The sequence below is a fragment of the Drosophila teissieri genome, chromosome X (assembly GCF_016746235.2).
Source record: "Drosophila teissieri strain GT53w chromosome X, Prin_Dtei_1.1, whole genome shotgun sequence".
Taxonomy (NCBI): Eukaryota; Metazoa; Arthropoda; class Insecta; order Diptera; family Drosophilidae; genus Drosophila; species Drosophila teissieri.
Genome location: NC_053034.1, coordinates 6,422,699 through 6,443,951, shown reverse-complemented (window position 1 = coordinate 6,443,951; position 21,253 = coordinate 6,422,699). Strand labels below are relative to the sequence as shown.

General features: G+C 49.6%; 4 protein-coding genes across 5 annotated transcripts; 2 read left to right on the top strand and 2 right to left on the bottom strand.

The window, feature by feature from the left end:
• The first annotated feature begins 3,677 nt into the window (after positions 1 to 3,677).
• Positions 3,678 to 7,193, top strand: LOC122623488 (probable D-2-hydroxyglutarate dehydrogenase, mitochondrial). The gene is made up of 5 exons (XM_043802684.1): positions 3,678 to 3,832; positions 5,206 to 5,463; positions 5,558 to 5,699; positions 5,793 to 6,486; positions 6,544 to 7,193. The coding sequence occupies exons 2-5, from the start codon at positions 5,272 to 5,274 to the stop codon at positions 7,115 to 7,117; spliced, it is 1,602 nt and encodes a 533-aa protein (XP_043658619.1). The 5' UTR covers positions 3,678 to 3,832; positions 5,206 to 5,271; the 3' UTR covers positions 7,118 to 7,193.
• A 273-nt stretch (positions 7,194 to 7,466) lies between these two features.
• Positions 7,467 to 10,754, top strand: LOC122624532 (6-phosphogluconate dehydrogenase, decarboxylating). Of its 2 annotated transcripts, XM_043804139.1 has the most exons (3): positions 7,467 to 7,622; positions 7,697 to 7,920; positions 9,388 to 10,754. In XM_043804139.1, the coding sequence occupies exons 1-3, from the start codon at positions 7,615 to 7,617 to the stop codon at positions 10,599 to 10,601; spliced, it is 1,446 nt and encodes a 481-aa protein (XP_043660074.1). In that variant the 5' UTR covers positions 7,467 to 7,614; the 3' UTR covers positions 10,602 to 10,754. The 2 variants fall into 2 exon arrangements, with proteins under 2 accessions (XP_043660074.1, XP_043660073.1); XM_043804138.1 differs by lacking the exon at positions 7,467 to 7,622 and having other exon boundaries at positions 7,671 to 7,920.
• LOC122624533 (protein bcn92) lies at positions 10,694 to 11,817 on the bottom strand. The gene is made up of 3 exons (XM_043804140.1): positions 11,589 to 11,817; positions 11,393 to 11,513; positions 10,694 to 11,064 (listed from the first exon to the last, which is right to left on the bottom strand). The coding sequence occupies exons 1-3, from the start codon at positions 11,807 to 11,809 to the stop codon at positions 10,987 to 10,989; spliced, it is 420 nt and encodes a 139-aa protein (XP_043660075.1). The 5' UTR covers positions 11,810 to 11,817; the 3' UTR covers positions 10,694 to 10,986.
• Positions 11,818 to 12,300: 483 nt separating this feature from the next.
• On the bottom strand, positions 12,301 to 21,240 carry LOC122623509 (protein wings apart-like). The gene is made up of 8 exons (XM_043802712.1): positions 20,530 to 21,240; positions 18,625 to 19,749; positions 15,347 to 17,968; positions 14,118 to 14,960; positions 13,887 to 14,056; positions 13,737 to 13,825; positions 13,479 to 13,669; positions 12,301 to 13,359 (listed from the first exon to the last, which is right to left on the bottom strand). The coding sequence occupies exons 2-8, from the start codon at positions 19,657 to 19,659 to the stop codon at positions 13,087 to 13,089; spliced, it is 5,223 nt and encodes a 1,740-aa protein (XP_043658647.1). The 5' UTR covers positions 19,660 to 19,749; positions 20,530 to 21,240; the 3' UTR covers positions 12,301 to 13,086.
• Positions 21,241 to 21,253: the final 13 nt, after the last annotated feature.

Here is a 21,253-nt window from a genome sequence, read left to right as displayed (position 1 = left end):
GGATCGGATCGGCTTTACCTTATTATTAGTTGTGCTTGTCAGGAACAGACGGGTGTATCGGTTGAGAAGGGGAGGGTAGCGTATGCGCAGAGGCAGAGCGAAATGCCTATTCTCTCCACCCCATTGAACAGTGGTAAGCGATCCATTATTATTGAATTGCATTACAGTTGCAGTTTGACAACCATGAGTACAGTGGTTAAATTTTATAGAACAGGCATTTTTTTATGTGATAGGTGTCCAAAATGGTCATACATAAAGGACAATTGTAATGTTAGAAAGTCAAATGAAACCGTTTGCTGTAATATAATTATATATGATACAATTAAATATTGATTTGATTCATTGACTATTACGTTTATGAAGGTTTCATATATCCACCACTCATGACCCACTGTGCCTTTCTTTGTCATTTCATTTTTCATTTTGTGCCAGCCCGTGTGTGTGTGCGTGCATACATCATTTGTGGTATGGGTGCGTTGCTTTGGGCTCTTGTCGGTCTTCTTCTCTCTCTTCCTACCCCTTCCAACAACAACGTCGCTGAGCCCCACAAATGTTCATCATTCCGATTAGCTTTTTGTTAGCTTGGCTCGTCTCGTCTCGTTTCCTTTTCTTTTTGCTGCCGCCATATTATTTTTATGTTTGTTAAGTGCTTTTGCTCTCTCTCTCTCTCGCTCTCTGCTTTGCTTAGTTTGTTCTCATTTGATGTGTGTGTATGCTCGTTTTTTCTGAGCTTTTTTTCTATTAGTTGCGGACCTCCTCCTTCGCCGTTATTTCCCTCTTTCGCCTCTTCCTCGTACGCCTCAACTGTACAAGAAGTCGAGCATGCGCTCTTCTTCTTGCCATTCATTAATTGCCTCCAACTTATTGCGCGTTGATTTTGGAGCGCATGGGGCGTGAACGAGAGGGTCGATATTTGCATTTCGTAAAAATGACAAATGCTTAATGAGCGTAAATTGCTGCGCGTGCTTTTCCCACATTGCCTCTCGCTCTGGCTCGTTGACGCGGGCGTTCATCCCTCTCGCTCACACCCTTGCTGTAATAAAAACTTAAACGAACCTGTTGTTGTACTTGTGTGGTTGTTGTTGCTGGCATTTGTCAGAACTACCTACACCATTTTTGTTGGCATTTTCGACGGGTGTGCAAGCGGATGTGATAACCAAAGTGGGTTGTTGTTGTTGCGCTTGTTTCAATCGTAATGAAGTCTTCCCGAGGTTTTGAGGCGTGGCCAGAAATGAAAATGGATCGCCTAGGGATCACCACCGAAAGAAATTTGTGTAGAAATTACGTTCCACATTGATTTTAGTTCGTATCTTTGTTTTAAGATATCAATTTTAGATTTTCAGACTGGTACTTATAAAAAACGAATTCAGATAAGCACTGATATTTTAAAATGCAGGTTCTCGTGTCATCATTCTTACTGTTTGACATGTTGTGAACAATTTTATAATGATTTAAATACGTAATGCATTGTGCATTTTAAGTATTTGCGCTGAAACTGCATTAGTAAAAGTCCATGGAGCAAACCCCTATTATGGATAAGACGAGTTCAGCCCCCTTTATTATCGATCATTCCCCATTATTAATAACTCACCCCTGCGCAATGCACACATTTGCCATTGTTCTATCCAATCTGCTAATTGACCTGTCAACTCTGGGCAGCGAAAACAGGAAGTCCTCGAGTTTGGCTCGAGGTTTCCAGTGGATGAAATGTTGAGGAGGTCCTTTGGGTCCTTAAGTCGTGACCGTGCATTATTATCCATATTGAAATGTTCCAGATCTGGCGATGGATTGTTGAGGTAAATATTGATCAAGCAATAATATAAGATTATTGATCTGTTGGTGCAAATACATTTAAGCAATAAATAGTTGCGCTAGAAAGAAGGCTTAACAACTTTCAAATTCCATCCGAGCCGTTCTGCAACTTTTAAACCAATAATAGATAGTATTATAAGAAACTATTCATCTAATCTGTATACCCCAACATAAAAAAGACATAAAACATAAAAGACCTATCGAAACTGTACCAAGAGCCGGATCCTTGAAAACAGGAAACTTTGGGAAAGGGTTGAATCCTGCGACACTTGCCCTTCCATGCGACCTTTGGAAGCAACCCACCCTCTTCCACCATTTTCCGTGGCCTGTACAAAACGATTTCCCAAACAAACATTAAACATTTACCCTCAAAAGGGGATCCATTCCGATGTCCCAAGGGGTGCACGGAATCCCACCCCTAAGATCATTAGGGGTGTAAACGAGCGTTGGAATTTCTGAAAAATGCAGAGGAGCCAAATAGTCCTATTTTTTTAATTGTCATCTAATCATATCCTCGTTATGTAATCTATTAAACTACAATTACTCGATAACCAAAGTGTGGCTTTATATTTTAACAACGCTCTCGTTTTCAAACAGAGAATGGCGAGTGGTTTTATCCTTTGGCCTTGTTTTCATTGCAATATCATACAGATTTTGGCGACCCTTGTAATCATAAAAACATTTCTTTTATAATTAAAATGCGTGGGTAGAGTCCGTTAAAGTTGGAAGAAAATCTCAATTTAATGGAGTGCAATGTGGGATTCACACTTCGCTACTCACAAGTGTTTAAGAAGTAAGCCGTAAGAAGCTATTTTAAAAAGTCCGCTAGAGCTAAGGAAAATAAAATTGTGTATAAAGGGCTTGAATGGCACCGAAAAAACCAAAAGAAATGTGAATTAAAACAGTTTGGTATGACACACAATTAATCGAAATACACCCATTTTGTGCCTATTGGCAACATACCTTCAGTTCAGATTGAGATGCAAAATTAAATATTCAACTCTCATATTAAAGGCTGTAAGTTACAAGTTATAAGCCATCGTTATAGGGACTTTATCGATACCCAAGAAGAATTTTTTGGACTGAACTCACGAGCTACAAATCATCTGCAAGTGCATGAGAATTCTATCTTCTCCATTTTTCTTTGGGCACAACAATAAGGTGGATAGAATTGTGGAAGTCGCTGCTAATTGGCAGCACAAAATGCCGACGGAAGATCGAAACGAATAAAAAATGGGCGCACCACCGAAAAAGGTTTTTTATGGAGTGCAACAGAGACGGCACCATTGTGCCGCCTTCGGAGAGAAAGGGACATAGACAAGCTGGGTGTTTAGTGGTTCAGTGGGCGTGGCCTACGCGTGTGTGGTGAATTCGAGTGGCTGTATAACAGCTATTATGCGGAATGCAATGCGTGCTGGTTTTAAATTACAAAGTAACAATTTTATGAGTAAACTTTTAAAAATATATATTAAATGGGCATATTTTATTAAACTGACCATTCTTACACAAAAACAAACTCAGGCATATATAAAAAACAGAAGTAATAGTGGTAAATAGTAATTGGTGCCATTTATTTCCAAAAGATATTGTTTGTTGTTAAATTTGTTAATTGAATTCATAGAAAGGGCATTCTTACAAGAACATTGTGCTATTTCCCCTTCTCAAATGCATAATAAGTAAACAGAAACAGTAAAAAACAAATCGATCCCCGATATGAACTATTTGAATATCTGCGACGCCACTGTAGACTACGTACTCTTCTGCTCTCTGAAAGCTCAGTGCGCTCTCTCTCTCCAGGGGAGCTTTCGCTCAGCGATCATATGGTTGGGGGCTTGGGGCCCATGGTATCTCTTAACTAATAGTAATCTGCCCCGTTTTTGCGTTTCGAATTTTAGTTGCGGTTTGTTGTGATTCCGGTTTGCACGCTGCTCTGGAGGAAAGCTTCTCGCAGTCACTTGCTTATGGAGGAAAGAAGGGTCCGGACCTCGACGTGACCACCATCCTTCCGTAAATTGACCTTGTAAGTTCAGTTGGAGTTTCGATCAATATGCTTTCGAGAGCTTCTAGGTTAGTTTCTCTTTCGGGTTTTCCATTTTCCAGTGAGAGGCCCGTGCGGCTCTCCCGTTCGTTTATTGTGTTTGCGTGGAGAAAGGATCCTAATTAATCCTTTAATTAACTGCTGGAAAGCATCTACCATTCGTTTCGAAACCGGTTCGCATTCGTATGCAGATGCTGATATTGTTTTCGCGCTTATCAGCTACCTGTTAACCCAGTGTGGCTGTTTGTTTTGCTTGTTTATAGACAACACGCGTTCGCACCACACACACACACACACTAACACACGAAAGCTCGAAACTTTTGACGTAATGAAACGAACACGACAAAAATACAAATGCAGAGAGGGAGAGAGTGAAAAACATAAATCTCAGGATTACGAGGGATGGGCGTTGTAATTAACCCCCTAAAAGATATATAATTACAGTTCTTCGATTATATAGGTAAATAATATGTCAATTAAATATGTATGAGATAGGCAGGGTGTTGGAGGAGGTGGTGCAAATTGAGAACTTTCTTATGCGCATCAACTGTTATATAACTGTTGCAGTACTGAATGTACTGATCTAATTGATCTATATAATGTTGCTTGCAATGAATCAAAATGGTTCGGTGCGAAATGAGAATGCATTCCGGGCACAAAGGCTAATCCACCGTGACCGGGTGGTGCAAATCCTTTAGGCATCTCTATCCATACTTATACCCGTACCGGATCCGTATATGTATCTGTATCTGTATCGGCAAATGTATCTTTCCATTGTGGCCCCGAGCCAAATTGCTTTATGACCGTTTCTGTGTAGGGATCTACCTGCCGGCGATAATCTGTGTGGCCTCATAAAGATTTTGACTCCACGGATCGTGGATTGCACTTTTCAAACCAACCCAAATCCGGACCGTGTTGCGGTGTATGTGCGTGGTCCATAATAAATATGCTAATTTCGCATGCACGCGCAGAGTCGGACCGACTGATAACGCCGCCATATATAGTGATATAGCTTTGGAGCCCGAGAGGTCTAGTGGAAAAGTTCGGTTTCCTGGGGTCCCTGCTATCAGTGCGATACGGTGAGCGGTCCGCGGTCCGCGGTGAGCAGAAGATTGCGTCCACAACCCCCTCGAGTGGATGAATGGTGGCGTGATAACGTGATAAGCATCCCCGAGCTCCGGGGAAGTCCGGCAGTCTGCCAGTGCGTCTAATCAAAGGGAGTTGGCCTATCGAGCCGTTCAATAGAGACCTTCCATCCAATTCAAATATCCACTTAGTCTGCTTCCTATGCATTATAACGTTCAATAATCAAGTGAAGAGAATTTTGTAAGTGCTCATCGCGTTCCTCATTTCAGAGACATATAACAGTTGCGACATATAACAGATAAACGCGCAGCCCCGTTCCGCAACCATCCTCCACGATGAGATTCCAGCAGCTCCTGCATGTGCGCAGATTGGCCAGCGCCGGTGCCACCACCTTGATGAGGCGGCCTATCACCACCACCACCATTACCACCACCGGTCGCACCGCCCTAGCCGCCACCCACCCCGCTTTTACGACCACTGTGCGCACAATGGCGGGCAGCGGGGCTCCAATCCCGGAACTTACTGAGGTAGGTGCTCCTGCTCCTGCTCCTACTCCTGCTTCTGCTCCTGCGGCGAGTTGTCCGCTGCGGCGAACTGATGCAAGCCTTGTGCACATTTCAGATCACCGACAACGTGCAGCGCGGCAACTACGCCACTCTGAGCGACAAGGATGTGGCGCACTTTGAGCAGCTCCTGGGCAAGAATTTCGTCCTCACCGAGGACCTGGAGGGCTACAACATCTGCTTCCTCAAGCGGATTCGAGGTAGGTGGTTGCCCCAAATTCATACTCCTACATATATACATACATACGTGTGTCCTTGCGGTCGACTGATAATGGGTATCCCCTCAATCCCAGGCAACAGCAAGCTGGTGCTTAAGCCCGGAAGCACGGCGGAGGTGGCCGCCATCCTCAAGTACTGCAACGAGCGCCGCCTGGCGGTGGTGCCCCAGGGCGGGAACACGGGCCTGGTGGGCGGATCCGTGCCGATCTGCGACGAGATTGTGCTGTCGCTGGCGCGCCTCAACAAGGTGCTGTCCGTGGACGAGGTCACCGGCATTGCCGTCGTGGAGGCGGGCTGCATCCTGGAGAACTTCGATCAGAGGGCCAGGGAGGTGGGCTTGACGGTGCCACTGGACCTGGGCGCCAAGGCCAGCTGCCACATCGGCGGCAATGTGTCCACCAACGCGGGCGGCGTGCGGGTGGTGCGCTACGGCAATCTGCACGGTTCCGTTTTGGGCGTGGAGGCGGTGCTGGCTAACGGCCAGGTGCTGGACCTCATGTCCAACTTCAAGAAGGACAACACGGGCTACCACATGAAGCACTTGTTCATTGGATCAGAGGGCACGCTGGGCGTGGTCACGAAGCTCTCGATGCTCTGCCCCCATTCCTCGCGTGCGGTGAACGTGGCCTTCATCGGCCTGAACTCCTTCGACGATGTGCTGAAGACTTTCGTCAGTGCGAAGCGGAATCTGGGCGAGATCCTCAGCTCCTGCGAGCTGATCGACGAGCGGGCCCTGAACACCGCCCTCGAGCAGTTCAAGTTCCTCAAGTGAGTTGAGCCGCCTTTGTGTTCCCTGTATCCTGTTCTCACACATATTACCAATAGCTCCCCCATTTCGGGCTTTCCGTTCTACATGCTGATCGAGACCTCGGGCAGCAACGGCGACCACGACGAGGAGAAGATCAACCAGTTCATTGGCGACGGCATGGAGCGCGGCGAGATCCAGGATGGCACCGTCACCGGTGATCCCGGCAAGGTGCAGGAGATCTGGAAGATCCGCGAAATGGTGCCGCTGGGCCTGATCGAGAAGAGCTTCTGCTTCAAGTACGACATCTCGCTGCCTCTGCGCGACTTCTACAACATTGTGGACGTGATGCGGGAGAGGTGCGGTCCCCTGGCCACAGTGGTCTGCGGATACGGCCACCTGGGTGACTCCAATCTGCACCTGAACGTGTCCTGCGAGGAGTTCAACGACGAGATCTACAAGCGGGTCGAACCCTTCGTCTACGAGTACACCTCCAAACTGAAGGGCAGCATTAGCGCGGAGCACGGCATTGGCTTCCTGAAGAAGGACTACCTGCACTACTCCAAGGACTCGGTGGCCATTGGCTACATGCGCGAGATGAAGAAGTTGCTGGACCCCAACAGCATCCTCAATCCCTACAAGGTGCTCAACTGAAGGCTTCTAACTGATAAGTGTGGTTTTTTTTGTTTGTGTAATTCGTATAACCTAATAATACATGAATGGCTTTAAAGTGACTTTTTGAACTTGCGGAGTTGGTAGTACGTATGTTGAAAAGGACTAGCAGATATGGCGGGAAATACCATTTTATATGTACTAGGGGGTCATAATAGGAAAAACACTATCGTTGCGTTTGCTGTTCTACTGTGAAGCACTCTATTTAGAGCAGTATCTCCGTAGCACACAAGGACCCATAAAACCAGCCACAAGCGGCATTAATGGGTTAATATATCGGCGGATCGGCGATAACTTTAAAGTCAAACTGCCGCCCTGCGAAAGCTTCGCGAGTGGAGCTTTTCGGCACTTATCGATAGCTAACATCGTGCCGCGACTATCGATCGACGGGCTGGCGCTTAACAGTGCCATATATAGATTGTAACATTGGGAACTCGAATCATTGTTGGAACACAAACCGCACAAAGCACACACGAAACATGAGCGGGTGAGTTGCAGTAGCCCTTTTCCTCGGAGTTTTCCGCGATCCTAACCCATGGCCCATCCCCGGATCTCTTCCAGACAAGCGGACATCGCCCTCATCGGCCTGGCGGTCATGGGCCAAAACCTGATACTTAACATGGACGAGAAGGGATTCGTGGTGTGCGCCTACAACCGCACGGTGGCCAAGGTCAAGGAGTTCCTCGCCAATGAGGCCAAAGGCACCAACGTGATTGGCGCCGACTCGCTCAAGGACATGGTCTCCAAGCTGAAGAGCCCCCGGAAGGTCATGTTGCTGGTCAAGGGTGAGTTGCTAATCAAAATTCATCGGCTGGGGAGCGCAGAACTTCGAAAAGCCAGTGAAACCTGCTGTAAGCGATCGCTGTGTTGGTGACTCAGTTTACATGTGTGCGCGCGTGTTGGTGAATTGTTTAAAAAGTCAAAGCAAAGTCATCAAATGATTTTTGCGGCGCGTATTGCAATGCGCAAAGGGAAAGAGAGGATAAGCAGGTGAAGTAGGAAGAGGAGGAAGCGGTGGAAGCGGGATAAGTCGGCGAAGAGGGGGAGCAAACACAAAAAACAACTGTTCGGAGATCATTGAGCTGCGGCCTTAACACAAAGTCTGGGTTACGAGTTGTTTTTGTTCAGACGTTTGAGATGGCAGCTCGCTGTTTTGCAGGCGATAGTTTTGACTTGGACACCAAACTGAGTTCCAAGCTCTTCATTTGATTCGAAACTAAAATGCTGAAGCTATTTCAAAACCGCACGTCTAATAAAAGCTTTCAAATTACACCAGTCCCATTTCAAACACCGTAACCGCAAGTCTGGCATAACACACTCCAATTCAGCAATTTCAATTCCAATTCAGTACTTGCCTAAACCATCCAACGAACCCATGAGCTGATTTCCAGGTCACTCACGCGGCCGTCTACCACACTCGCGTGTCCGGAACTCCGCCTCTCCCACCTCTAGAGCGGCGTGCCCGGCTTATCTCCACCTCCCTACCTAGCTTGCTGTTCGCGCGAAAGCAACAACAACGCGGCGCAGAGAGAAATCTTTGACATTCATTATAGGTATAGGTCACACACAAACGCGCGATTTTCAGGGGGAATTTCTCGGATTTGACCAGCCGAAAACCGTGCAGATTCCTTCCCCGCCAGTTTGCCAGGCCTGTGATTCACTCCGTACTGCGGAATGCTCCGTAGGAGCATACAGTGCGGGTCAAGAACGTAGGTAGCTCTGGAGGTTTCCGCGCTCAACTTGGATTTGAAAGTTGCGCGACAGGTTGTGCAAACTCCCACTTTCACAGGAAGTGGAAGTGAGGACAAGGGTGATTGAATATCAACCTAGTCTTGGTCACTTACACCAAGGATGACGACCCAAGAATGCTAGTTGATCAGTGAAGAGAGTGAGTGCCACAATTTTGACCGCTAGTGTGTCCCACAAACCAGCAGCAACGACCGCTAGATAGATAGATCAATGCTATTATCGCCACGACTCGTTGGCCTTATCTGGTTCCACGGCGCTGGAGAAGTGCTCACCCGGCGCAAGGGACGCCTCACCAGGGTGACCTCCAAAGCAAAACAGTGACTTTCCAAAAGCAACCAACCGACCTTGTCCAATCGCACGCTCTACTTTCTGGCTAAATCGATGATTTCTGCACGTAAAAAGAACGCGAAACGTTTTAGAAAATAAATCTACGATAGTTGAGCTTTAAAGAGCTTTGATAAGGAACTTTGCGCTAATCATATGTAAATTCGATCCAATTTCAGCCGGCAGTGCGGTCGACGACTTCATTCAGCAGCTGGTGCCGCTGCTCTCTGCCGGCGATGTGATCATCGATGGCGGCAACTCGGAGTATCAGGACACATCTCGTCGTTGCGAAGAGTTGGCCAAACTTGGACTGCTCTATGTGGGATCCGGCGTGAGCGGCGGCGAGGAAGGTGCCCGCCACGGACCCTCGTTGATGCCCGGTGGACACGAGGCTGCGTGGCCCCTCATCCAGCCCATCTTCCAGGCGATCTGCGCCAAGGCCGACGGCGAGCCCTGCTGCGAGTGGGTGGGCGACGGAGGCGCCGGTCACTTCGTAAAGATGGTGCACAACGGCATCGAGTACGGTGACATGCAGCTGATCTGCGAGGCGTACCACATCATGCAGAGCCTGGGACTGTCGGCTGACCAGATGGCCGAGGAGTTCGGCAAGTGGAACTCGGCCGAGCTGGACTCCTTCCTCATCGAAATCACGCGCGATATTCTCAAGTACAAGGACGGCAAAGGTCATCTGCTGGAGCGAATTCGCGACACCGCCGGCCAGAAGGGCACAGGCAAGTGGACGGCCATCGCTGCTCTCCAGTACGGCGTACCTGTGACGCTAATTGGTGAGGCGGTCTTCTCGCGATGCCTGTCTGCTCTGAAGAACGAGCGCGTCCAGGCCAGCAGCGTGCTAAAGGGACCCTCGACCAAGGCGCAGGTTGCCAACCTCGCCAAGTTCCTCGACGACATCAAGCACGCTCTCTACTGCGCCAAGATCGTGTCGTACGCCCAGGGATTCATGCTGATGCGTGAGGCGGCCAGCGAGAACAAGTGGAGGCTTAACTACGGCGGCATTGCGCTGATGTGGCGCGGCGGCTGCATCATTCGCAGCGTCTTTCTGGGCAACATCAAGGACGCGTATACGTCGCAGCCGCAGCTGTCCAACCTGCTGCTGGACGACTTCTTCAAGAAGGCCATTGAGCGCGGCCAGGACTCGTGGCGCGAGGTCGTTGCCAATGCCTTCCGCTGGGGAATCCCCGTGCCGGCTCTGTCCACCGCCCTCAGCTTCTACGATGGCTACCGCACGGCCAAGCTGCCAGCCAACTTGCTGCAGGCCCAGAGGGATTACTTCGGAGCCCACACCTACGAGCTGCTGGGCCAGGAGGGTCAGTTCCACCACACGAACTGGACGGGCACCGGCGGCAATGTGTCCGCCAGCACCTACCAGGCGTAGGTTCCCACCTCCTCCACTTTCCCGCTCACACATTCCATGTCATTGGCGCCGGTGTCTTAGATGTTTCTTTTTTTTCTGGAGTACTTTAGTACTTATTTATACCATTAATATATATGTATGTATATAGAATTTCATAATTGTTGTTAAACATAACATTAAATTGGTGTTTTTTTGCTAGCAAATGATTTCGGTTCCTTGGTTTCATCGATGCAAGTGCCATTTATAATCAACAATGTGTGTGTGTGTGTGGTGTGGTGTGCTGTGTTGTGTGTGGGTCGAGTCTTTCGAGTTGTGTCTTCACCCAGAGACGCCTCCTGCTCCTCCTGCCGCTCTCTCCCTGCTGTTGTACTCTCGTCAGCTAGCGCATGTTCCGCTTGTGTTTCCCTCAGTCGTCCGAGGGCTTCAGGGTCTTCTTGTTCTCTATGACCAGTTTGTCAGCGCTGTACAAGTGGCCGATGATCACCTGTGGGCATTCAAAGCTTAATAAACTCGGCCAGCTGATAAGCGAAAAGGGGCAAAATGGTGACTTTCGATTTCTAATAAGATGGTAATGGAGTCTCCCCCACAATGTCCCATGTTTGCAAAATCAGATATATATGATAAAATCTACTTAAATATACATTGATCTTTATTATTCCTCAAATTGATTGTCTTCGATGAGGCAAGTAGTGTATTTCTATCAGACCCACTAATTAATTGAGTTCCCAACCATTTGGTAAATAAACGACTGCTCTATTTCTGGATACTTCCAAACGTGGCTGATAAGGGGTGAGATCCGACGCAGCACTTACCTGGCGACGTATCAGCTCCAGATTCTGCTGGCCATCGGCCATTTGGCGATCGATCTCCGCAAAGTCCCTGGTGCTCCTGTTGGCGCGGAATGTGTCGCGTATTTTGCGGGCAGCGTACATCCTGAAACCGGGGAATACATTGCTCATCGCTCATCGCTCATCGCTCGTGGCTGTCATCCAATTTCACAACACCTACCTGAAGTTGTACGAGGGCAGCTTCTCCGACTCGCGCAGGAGATTCCTGTATAACGTGATCGCCTGGCGACGGGTCGACATCCTGAACCTGGTCCTGGCCGAACGGAACTGAGCAGGCGGGCGGGCTGGAGGATTGGAGCGCTTTTTAATTGATGAGTGCTTTGTTTTGACCCGGGTTTCTGTTTCGGTGCGGCAACTGCCAATTGGACCGCCTGATGACATAAAAATTACATGCGGCAAGCCGAAAAATACCGACTTATCCGCCGCAAAAATACCAGAAACAGCTGACTGCGTTCATTTTGCAGCCTCGTGCGTGAGTGCTAGAGATGACACTTCGTCGTGCTCAAATCAGTGCAAGTAAAAAAAATGTTCTTTATCTCAGATAATTAAAATAAATTGGAGTTATTCATAATAGAGCAAAACAAATTATTATTAATGCCAAATATTTAAAGTAAACTGTCAAAATGTTCAACAAGTTCCCTTCCCATTCCCTTTTTGCAAAATAATACAACTGCCGCATTCTTTTTCAATTTTAGTTTTAATTCTGTTTGTTTTTTCCGCAAGAACAATATATTATGTACTCGTTGAAAACACAAAATAAATATATATATTTTGTTCCCGAAATTGTTTCTTTCTTGCACGCGCGCTTGCTTTTTAAATCTGATTTTTGTAGCCTAAAATGACATTTTTGTGGTTGTAAACGTACACATATATCCATATACATATATATATTTATTTATCAGTGTTAGTTTTATAAGTAGAGTTTCTTTAGCTTACGTTTAGGCAATAAAATAACTTTATTTTCCTCATCTAATCTAGAGTTTCCTTCTCTATCTCTCTCTCTCTCTCTCTTTACACTTGTCTATCGCTCTCGCTCTTTCTGCTACAGCGTTTTTGCTAAGAGCGCTTGTTTTACAATGAATAAAAAAAAGGTTTTAATATTTAAAGTATGAATAGGTAAAAAAAAACACATTCGAAATAAACCTAAGACGCGTCCGATAAAATCGCTGATTAAAGAATATTTACATGGGTGGGGGTGTGTGCTTTCGTGGGTAAGCCGACATTTAGCTGCTAATATTGCTTATGACTATATAACGTACTCATATTAGTGGGGATTTGATTTGGATCTTTGTGTTGTTCGGGGTGTCGCTTTCGTTTCGTCAATCTTAGTAATTTTCTTTAGTTAAAACGCAGACCATGCTCAGGAATTCGCTATCACTTTGGGTTAATACAAACGCAAAAACATCAGATCAGATCGCATTGTATCCTATCGCTCTTAGCTATATACTTCTATATATATATCTATATATACGTGGGGGTACAGCTGACTGAAACTAGGTGCATTACAGACTATACACATACATATAGTGGTTGTTATATCAACACATAAACAAATTACATAATCACAAACAACAGAATTTTATTTTGGTGGCAGGCTTTCGGTGTGGTTAACGACAATTGCGATGGCTCTTCGATCCCGATCCCGATCCCAGGTCCGATTATCTGTGGCTGCTGTACGTTTTATAGACACGCGGCGCCCTCGTCGTTCCTGTGGATGCCGATGTGGATGAGGATGCGGAGGCAGAGGCGGACGTGCTTGAGGCAACATGCGACGCGTCCGCTCCCACGGCCAACACTTGCGCCGTCGTTTCCAGATTCAGAGGCAGGGGATTGTCGTGGTCATCCGAGTGCTCGTAGATGTAGTCGCGCTTTTTGAAGTTGTCGATGATGCGCTTCGTGGACTTCATATGCGCCACAAAGGCTGCCTCCAACTATTCAAATGGGGGAGAATGTTAACAAGTTAGGAGATTTGATGGATGCAGTTTGATGGATTAAAAGGCTATTCTGTCGATCTGAACTAAAAATATATAACACAGTATAAGGAACTCACGCTGGAGGTAAGGTTCATGAATGTGTGGTATTTCTCCAGCACGCCAATGATCTCCTTGAAACTGTTTCCTCGCAGTTGGCGGCGCACCACCGACTCGTACAACTCGTTGTCCGCTATCAAATTTCCCACCAGGATGGCCGCATAACTTCCCTTTAGCGTGTGCTCCATGTGGTGGCCGGCTCGTTGTAGAACTGTCAAAACCGCCCGGTTCAATTAGCAAAGGTCACAGCACAGATCATCGTTTCGCAGAATACTCACGATTGTTGACCGTCTCCTCCACTTCTTCTTGTTTCTTCTTTCCCTTCTCGTTGCTCTCGAGGAAGGCGTCCGTGTTCTTCTCCACCAATCTGCGGGTATGAAAAATTCGATAAGGAATGCGAAATGACTGGAAGTGTAAATGTTACCCACCTAGCCAGCTCCTCGCATTTGTAGAAGTACTCAAGCAGAGCTTGCAGTGCACTCACAGATCCCTGCGCTGGTGGATTGTCCGCCACGTACTCTGGCGGAGCGGCAGCTTGCATTAGAGCAGCCCGATTGGGCACAGTATGCATACACAAATTGATTAGCAGTGTGAGAACCTGGAGGGACGGTGGAATCAGTCAACGCAACGAATGGGGATGATATAAAACACACACTCACCAGTATGCTTAGCTCAAAGACACATTGGTCGGGAATGTAGTTGGCCGAGAGCAGCAGCAGCCGGAAGCTCGTCTCCACCACATCGCCCCTTTGACCTAGCAGCTCGGCGCCCAGCGATGGCTGCGCCTCGTTGAACGTGTGCGTCAGGTTGATCAGTACCTTGAGCACCGGCACCAGCAGCTCGCGCATCGCCACGCCGGGATGCTCCTTGTTGCTGCCACCACCGTCGGAAGGATGCAGCATAATTTGTCGACTGCATAGACGGTACAGTTGGCAGAGCGTTTCCACCGCTTTTCCCTGGCCAGAGGTGAGCATGTAGCGCTGGTTGGCTTCATTGTGCTGCGTCACATTTTCGAGGACTCGAAGACATCGCGCTACCGTTTGCATGTTATCCAGCAGTGTCGGCTGCCAGTCGATCTCCGTGTCGCAGGCAATCACAGGTCTGCAGAAGTCCGAGATGGTCTTGATAATGTGCTCCAGGCCACCCAGCTTTCGCAGATCCTCTTTGAACCACTCGCCCGCCCGTTTGGATGTCAGCGATAGCAGCGTTTCCATTGCCAGCGTGCCCACAGTCAGTGAATCAACGTTGAGATGCGTTCCCTTGCCCTGCGCCTTGATCTCCTCGCACAATTCGCGCACCTTCTGCTTGTTGCGGTCGTAGCCCGCTCTATCCGGGTGTCCGGTCTCCGTGCTTCCACCCACGCCGTCCGCCTCCAGGAGGTTAATCATCAGCTCCAAGGAGTCGCGATCCAGGTCCATGTTGAGGCCCTCCTGAGAGAGAATGTACATGATGGCCGAGGTGCACAGGCCCAGGCTGAGGTCCTTGTTGGCGTCGGATAATGCCTACAGTTAAATAGTCAGTTAATTAACAAACAGCTTTGAATGCGAAACGAGAGTTCATACTTTTCATCTTGACATTAATCTACACTCTATACTGACTCCAAGTGGAAAACAATACCAAGCTGGTGCTCTTTATTTATGAAGGCACATGTGTAATGGTTTACGTTTATACAGGCACTCAATACGGAATTACAAAATAACATGCAAGCTTTCAAAACAAACTGGCTATTCTGGGTACAGCTATGCCGAAAGCTGATATATTGAAGTTGGATAAGCCTCAATTGCATAATCAAACAACAAGTAAACAACAAGTTCCCAAAGGTGGTTTGCAGCTCAGCATATGTATAAGAACTGAAAGATTGACTGAAAGATAAGCCGGTAGGACTCACCTTAAAGAATTTGGTGACTACGCCGTGGGCACGCACGTGCATCCGGAAGGCGGGCATCATACACTTGGCGGCTAGCTGGAGGGCGGAGAGACAGCGTGTCGCCGGAGGATTGTGCGGCTGAAGTGCGTCCAGGATGTACTCGACGTCGTCGTCCATTTCCTGGTACTCGCCGATCTCCTGGATTTGGTGGGCCGTCTTAACGTTTCGCACCACTGGATAGTAGTCCTTGGTTTTGCGGTCAACCCGAATGGCGCCGCCACCGCCCGTCGCTCCTCCTGCGCCCGTCGTTCCCCCCGTTCCGCCAGAGGAAGCACCCGCTGCACTACGCTCCAGGTCGAGCTCTCCAGCAATTGGTTCCAAATCCAGGTCAAAGGCATCGGAACTGGTGGAGGTGGCAGGTACTCCCTGTTTTCCCGCCAGTCGCGAGATCTTTCCGAGGGCCGGGCTGTCGCCGCGCAACGTGGACGCACTGCTGCACGCACTGGAGGAGCCATTGTTGTTCGAAGACGGACTGTCACCGAAGTCACCGTCGGACTTGCCCGTCGCCAAATGATGCAGATGATCCTTGGCCCCAGCGACGCCCACACCGGATGCCGAGGCATTGCTAGCATCGCTGCCGGTACCACCGCCATTCGCTTCCAGCGCAGCATCCCAACTGTGCTTGTACAGATGCCGCTTGGCCACTGTGGCCTGTTCCGCTTGATCGGATGGCACCAGGGCGCGGCTCTTGAAGATGCTGCCCTTTTTCTTTGAGATGACCAGCTTGACAGCGCCTCGCTGTTCGCCAGAAGACTCAGGTGGTGCCGCCGCTGCTGCTGCTCCTCCACCCGCTCCGGCATTCGCCGCGCCCTGCGAGTCCAATGTCAATGTTCGCTTGAACTTATCCTTAAACTTGAAATCGCGGGGTGGGGGCGAGGAGGAGGAACCATCGTGCTGCAACGACGAGTTGTTTGAGTTGTTCGACAGTTCATCCGGATCGGGATCTGGATCATGGTCTGGCGAATGTTCCCTGTGATCTGTGTGCGGAATCTTGGCGGGTGTGGGCTGCTCCTCCTCGGCCTCAGGTGGTTCCGGCTCTTCGGGCGCTTGTTCCTGCTGCAGCACCTGCGTCACCTGCTGGTTCTTTCGCTTGCGGCCATAGCTACGTGGCGCTCCACCAGCTACTCCGCCCTCTGCTAGGCGGCTGGCCTCGGCTTTGGCGGACAGATTAGCAGCTATCTTATTAATGTTGTTGTTAATGCTGGCCGAATTATTGTTATTGGCTCGGGCAGCAGCATTGCGACCTCTCCTCGGTGGAAGTGTGGCCTGTTCCAGCTGCTCCTCGTTCGCTTGCGGCGTCGTCACCGCCGCTTCGTCCACTTCCATGTCGACTTCCTGTTCGGCCTTTCTGGAGCCCCGAGTGCCCCGTGTGGTTCGTTTGCCTGTTGGAGGCGATATGGCAGCCGCATTGGCATCTGCTCCTTTGGCCCTACCTCTGGTTCTGGTCTCCGTGGCGGGTGGAGTTACATCCGCATTGTTATTGGCCTTTCTGCCCCTGCCACGCGTGGCCCTCTTCGGCTGCTGTTGTGGATCCTCCTCCTCGGTTGGCTCCGCATCCGTATTGCCATTTAGCCGTGGCACTTCCCCTCGCAGCACAGCCAGTATGTCCTCCTGCAGTGGCGTCTCCGGCACCGCAGATGCTGTTCCCGTGCCAGCTCCGTCGATGGTCATCATCATGGACTCCAGGCGTGACTCAATGTCCGAGGGGGGAGCCACCAGCGAGGAGTGCTGACTCGTCTCCAGATCACTGGTGATCACACTAGATCCCCTGCTGCGAATCACACAACTGTCCTCCTGCACAGCCTGCGCTAGCAGTTGCGGCGTGCTGTTGCCCTTCGAGGAGATGCTGCCCAGCACCGAGGACTGCGAGTCGAAGTCGTGATCGGATCGGGTGGTTGGCGATATGACCGCGGAGCCTCGTTGCGGATGGAGCTGATGTAGTTGATGCAGATGGGATGGCGTATGCTGTGCTTGCTGACTGTTGGCCTCGCTGAGAGCCAAATGAGGTGAGGGTGTCTTAAATTCAGAGTTGATCTCGGCAGGGGTGGCTCCAGACGCTGGAGCGGCACCAGATCCCGCGGCCAGCAGCTGTTTGTGCTTGTGCTTTTTGCTCTTTGACTTCTTTTCGCTGCGGGACTCGGCTGCTGCTGCGGCTTTGGCGATGGCGTTGCGGATCACGTCCGTCTTGATGATCAGTTTGAGCCGTTCCTTCGGTGGCTTGTCCGGGGATATCTTCACCGTGCAGTAGTTGATCTCCGGCGGTTCCTCCTCCTCGTCCTCCTCCTCTTCTTCGTCCTCCTCCTCCTCGTTGGGGTCTAGTGACTGGGACTTGCGTTCCTCGAAAGAATCGCCTGCCGATGCTCCTCCTCCTACTGCCGCAGACGAACCATCCACGGAATCTGCTGCTGGTGGCGGCCTCAGTGGCTTCACTGTGATTTTTGGCGTACTTGCAGGAACTGTTTCGTCTCCGGACCGCTCCGCTGGCTCCTCCTCCGTGATCGGAAGCTGATTCAGTTGGTTCTGGTGAGCGGGCGAGCTACTCGGCGGCTCCTCGCTATCCGTGCTGACCAAGCGCGAAGTGCCCTGGAAAACAAAGTGGTGCCAATTTAGCCAGGTTCTTCTACTGAGGGATCCACTACTTGTGCTCCTACTTCGGACTAGCTGATTTGGCAAATGAAAATGAGTACTACTGTGTCGCGTTCCTGGTAATTAACACTCCAACTGAACCGAAATGGGCAAGAAGCGACTGATAAATGCGGAACGAAAAACAAAACACCAACAACTCGGGAGAGAGACTCGACTCCAATTCCGTTGCCGTTGGTTTGCCATGTAAAAGCGCGCGTAATTTAACACTGCTTTGCGCGCTGCGCTGCCTTCCCTTTCCAACACACACAGCGGACAGCGGCGTGAAGAGGGTGAGAGAGGGATGGGGAGCAAAGGCGAAGCACAACGGAGTAAGAGAGGTGGCAGGGAGAGAGCAGCTGTTTAGAGAGAGAGAGAGAGAGAGAGAGAGAAAGAGGGCGATCGCATTCGGGGTACTCGGGAAATAGTTAGAGTTGGATAACTGTTCACTGTTTACTGAGTAGTGAAATGTACCGAAAAACGGAGTGGTGAAAAGCAAAATGACAGGGGCACCCACTAGTGTGGTGGAAATATTAATTTAAAATACTTTTATATGTAAAATTCAATACACAGATAGTTGAAAACCAAATTAAAGTCCCAGGCAATCCGAAACTCACCTTGGAGATGCGCAGCACAATAGGAGGATGTTCGGGCGTGCGGGAGGCGCTCGGAGGATTCGACGCGCTGCCGGATGCGGAGGGCAGTTGGGACGCAGATGCACTTGGCGCTGACGTAGGCGGGGGTAACGACGGCTCCGATCCAGGGCTGCCAAACGTGGAACTAATGTAGGCTTCCGACGAAGCGGCGGCAAGTGTTGCCGTGGCCGCCACTTCGGCCGGTTGACGCCCCGCCTTGGGAATGATCAGATCCTTGGTGGGCGTGGGATAGCGCTCGTCCTCGTCCACTTCGCGGTAGTTGACCGCCTTGCGGGCGCGACCCAGAACCCGCGATGGCGGTGCCTCCGGCTTCAGTTTCTTCTCCTCCTTCGCCTTCTTCTGCTTCTGCTTGCCCGAGGCACTGGTCGGTTGCTCCGGCTGCTCCGAGGCGGGATCGCTTAGCCCATCGCCATCTCGATCGGAGGCGCCGTAAAACGCACCAGGCGTCGAGGGCGTGGAGGCTGGCGTTGTTACTGCCTTCTTCTTGGGCGATTTGCGCTTCCGCTCTGCGGAACTGACGCCCTTGCCCGGCTTCAGCTTCACTCCGCCAGCCTCCTGGGCACCGGAAGTAGGCGTGACACCACCAGCACCCACACCCGCCGACGAGAAATGGTCCCGCATGGGCGATGCACCGGCTCCACAGTGCGGTAGCTGCTGAATGATCTGGGCTATGACCTCAGGCGGAGCTGTATTCCTCGATTTGAAGAACTTTTTCGGCTTCGGCGGCTCCGGCACCGAGACGGACATGTCGTTGGGATCGTGATCCTGCGTGGAGGCTGGACTCTGGGAGGGACTGGCGGCCGCTGCAGCAGCCGCCGCTGCCGCGGCCATGGGATGGATGGCGGACAGGGTGTAGGTGCGCGTGGAGGTGAAGCCCATCTTGCCCCACTTGCCAACGGTGCCCACGGATCGGGCGACAGTGGGCCGGTTGGTGTTCTCCTTCTCCTTGCAGAGCGAGTCCAGCGGCACCACGATGTTCTTGCCCCAGCGCGACATCTTCGCTAGCGGTGGTTCCTTGCCTGCTGCTGCTGGTATCCTCTTACTCCGTGTTGCTGGCTCTAATCCTTGTGGTTGTGGATGTAATCACTGGAAAGGGAGACACATTAGTTGACCGGTTTTTTTTTTTTGGCTAACACACAGCAAACGCTTTGCTCATTGAAGTAAATGCTGGACTTTAGCAACATGAATTTCAATCTGTAACCATTCTAAAACAGCTGTATAATTCGCTATTTACCATTCAATTATCCTGCAGAGAAACTAGGTAACAGTAAATCGATTTAACATATATGTATTCTCCGGCCTATTTGGACCAAGAAATGAGAACACACTGGATATTTTATCGAACCTAGTTGGATTTGGCTGCCCCGATATGTATATAAGGGCATGGATAAATAGAAACCTAGTTTTGATGGCTAGTACCCATCCAAGGATTCGGAACAATCCTAAACCCGAAAAGGAGCCTATTCTCCATCCGGGGAGACAGCGGAAAGGCGACTGTAACATTCACAGGACATGGACCACAAGGCAGCCCGTGCTCCTCAATCATTAACTATTAATTCATGTTTTGCACTGCGGGCAGTTATTGAATTTTACTAAAAGTGAGCGATTTGTTTGGCTGGGCAAAGAGAAGTGCAGCAACAGCAAAACACAACAAACGCGCGGCCGTAAGGAGTACGTGGGTGGGAGCGAGAGCACACGATAGTGCGCGCACACACACGCACACAGGCGATTTCCAATTTTCACACACACACGCACCGAAATTAAATCAAGACCAATTCCGAACGCAAAGGCCGAAAAACAAACAATTTGTTGCACTTTACTGTCGCAAAAATGCCCAAACGACATTCACAAAAAACATCAACTCACCTCAGGCGAAACATTTGGCTGCTCTCTTTGTTTTTGTTGTTATCCGTTTGCTGCGTGGATGCATGTGGTTGCGTGTGTGAGTGAGTGTGGTCGAATAAAAAAATCTTTGTTGCTGCTGCAGCGCATATGTATGCGACTGCGTGCGTGTGCATATATATATCTATATATATGTGTGTGTGTGCGTGGAATGCAATAAAACAAACGATGTTTGCGTTTGCTTTTGCTTATTGGCGCAATTTGATTTGCACGAACTGTGTGTTCGATATTTTAGCGATTACTCGGGACTCAAGCAACCATCACTCTCAGCATTTTCCGCCTGGCCGCTAACTGCAGCGTGTTTTTTGCGTCGCACCACGAGCTTATTGCTTTTGCCACCACTTTTACTTTACAGCATCATCCCAGGAGCAGTAGCAGCAGCAGCAACAACAACACCCACAAACACACACACAACTAACACCAACACAAACAACAATACGATTATACTGGCCGTTCCGTTCTTCTTCTTGCTGCGAATATTTCTTTGAATTCGCGATTCACCGCTAAATCGGCGCCAATCGAGAGCGCGTAGTTGTGCAATCTGCAGGGCAAACGAACGCGATCGCGATTTTCAGTTTTTGCAATGGCGAAATGCGCGAAAAAGTTTAATTTCTCTGTTTTTCTACACGAGAGGAGAGAAACACTATTTTAGAGCTGGGCTAACGATTCACGAAACTATCGATATGCC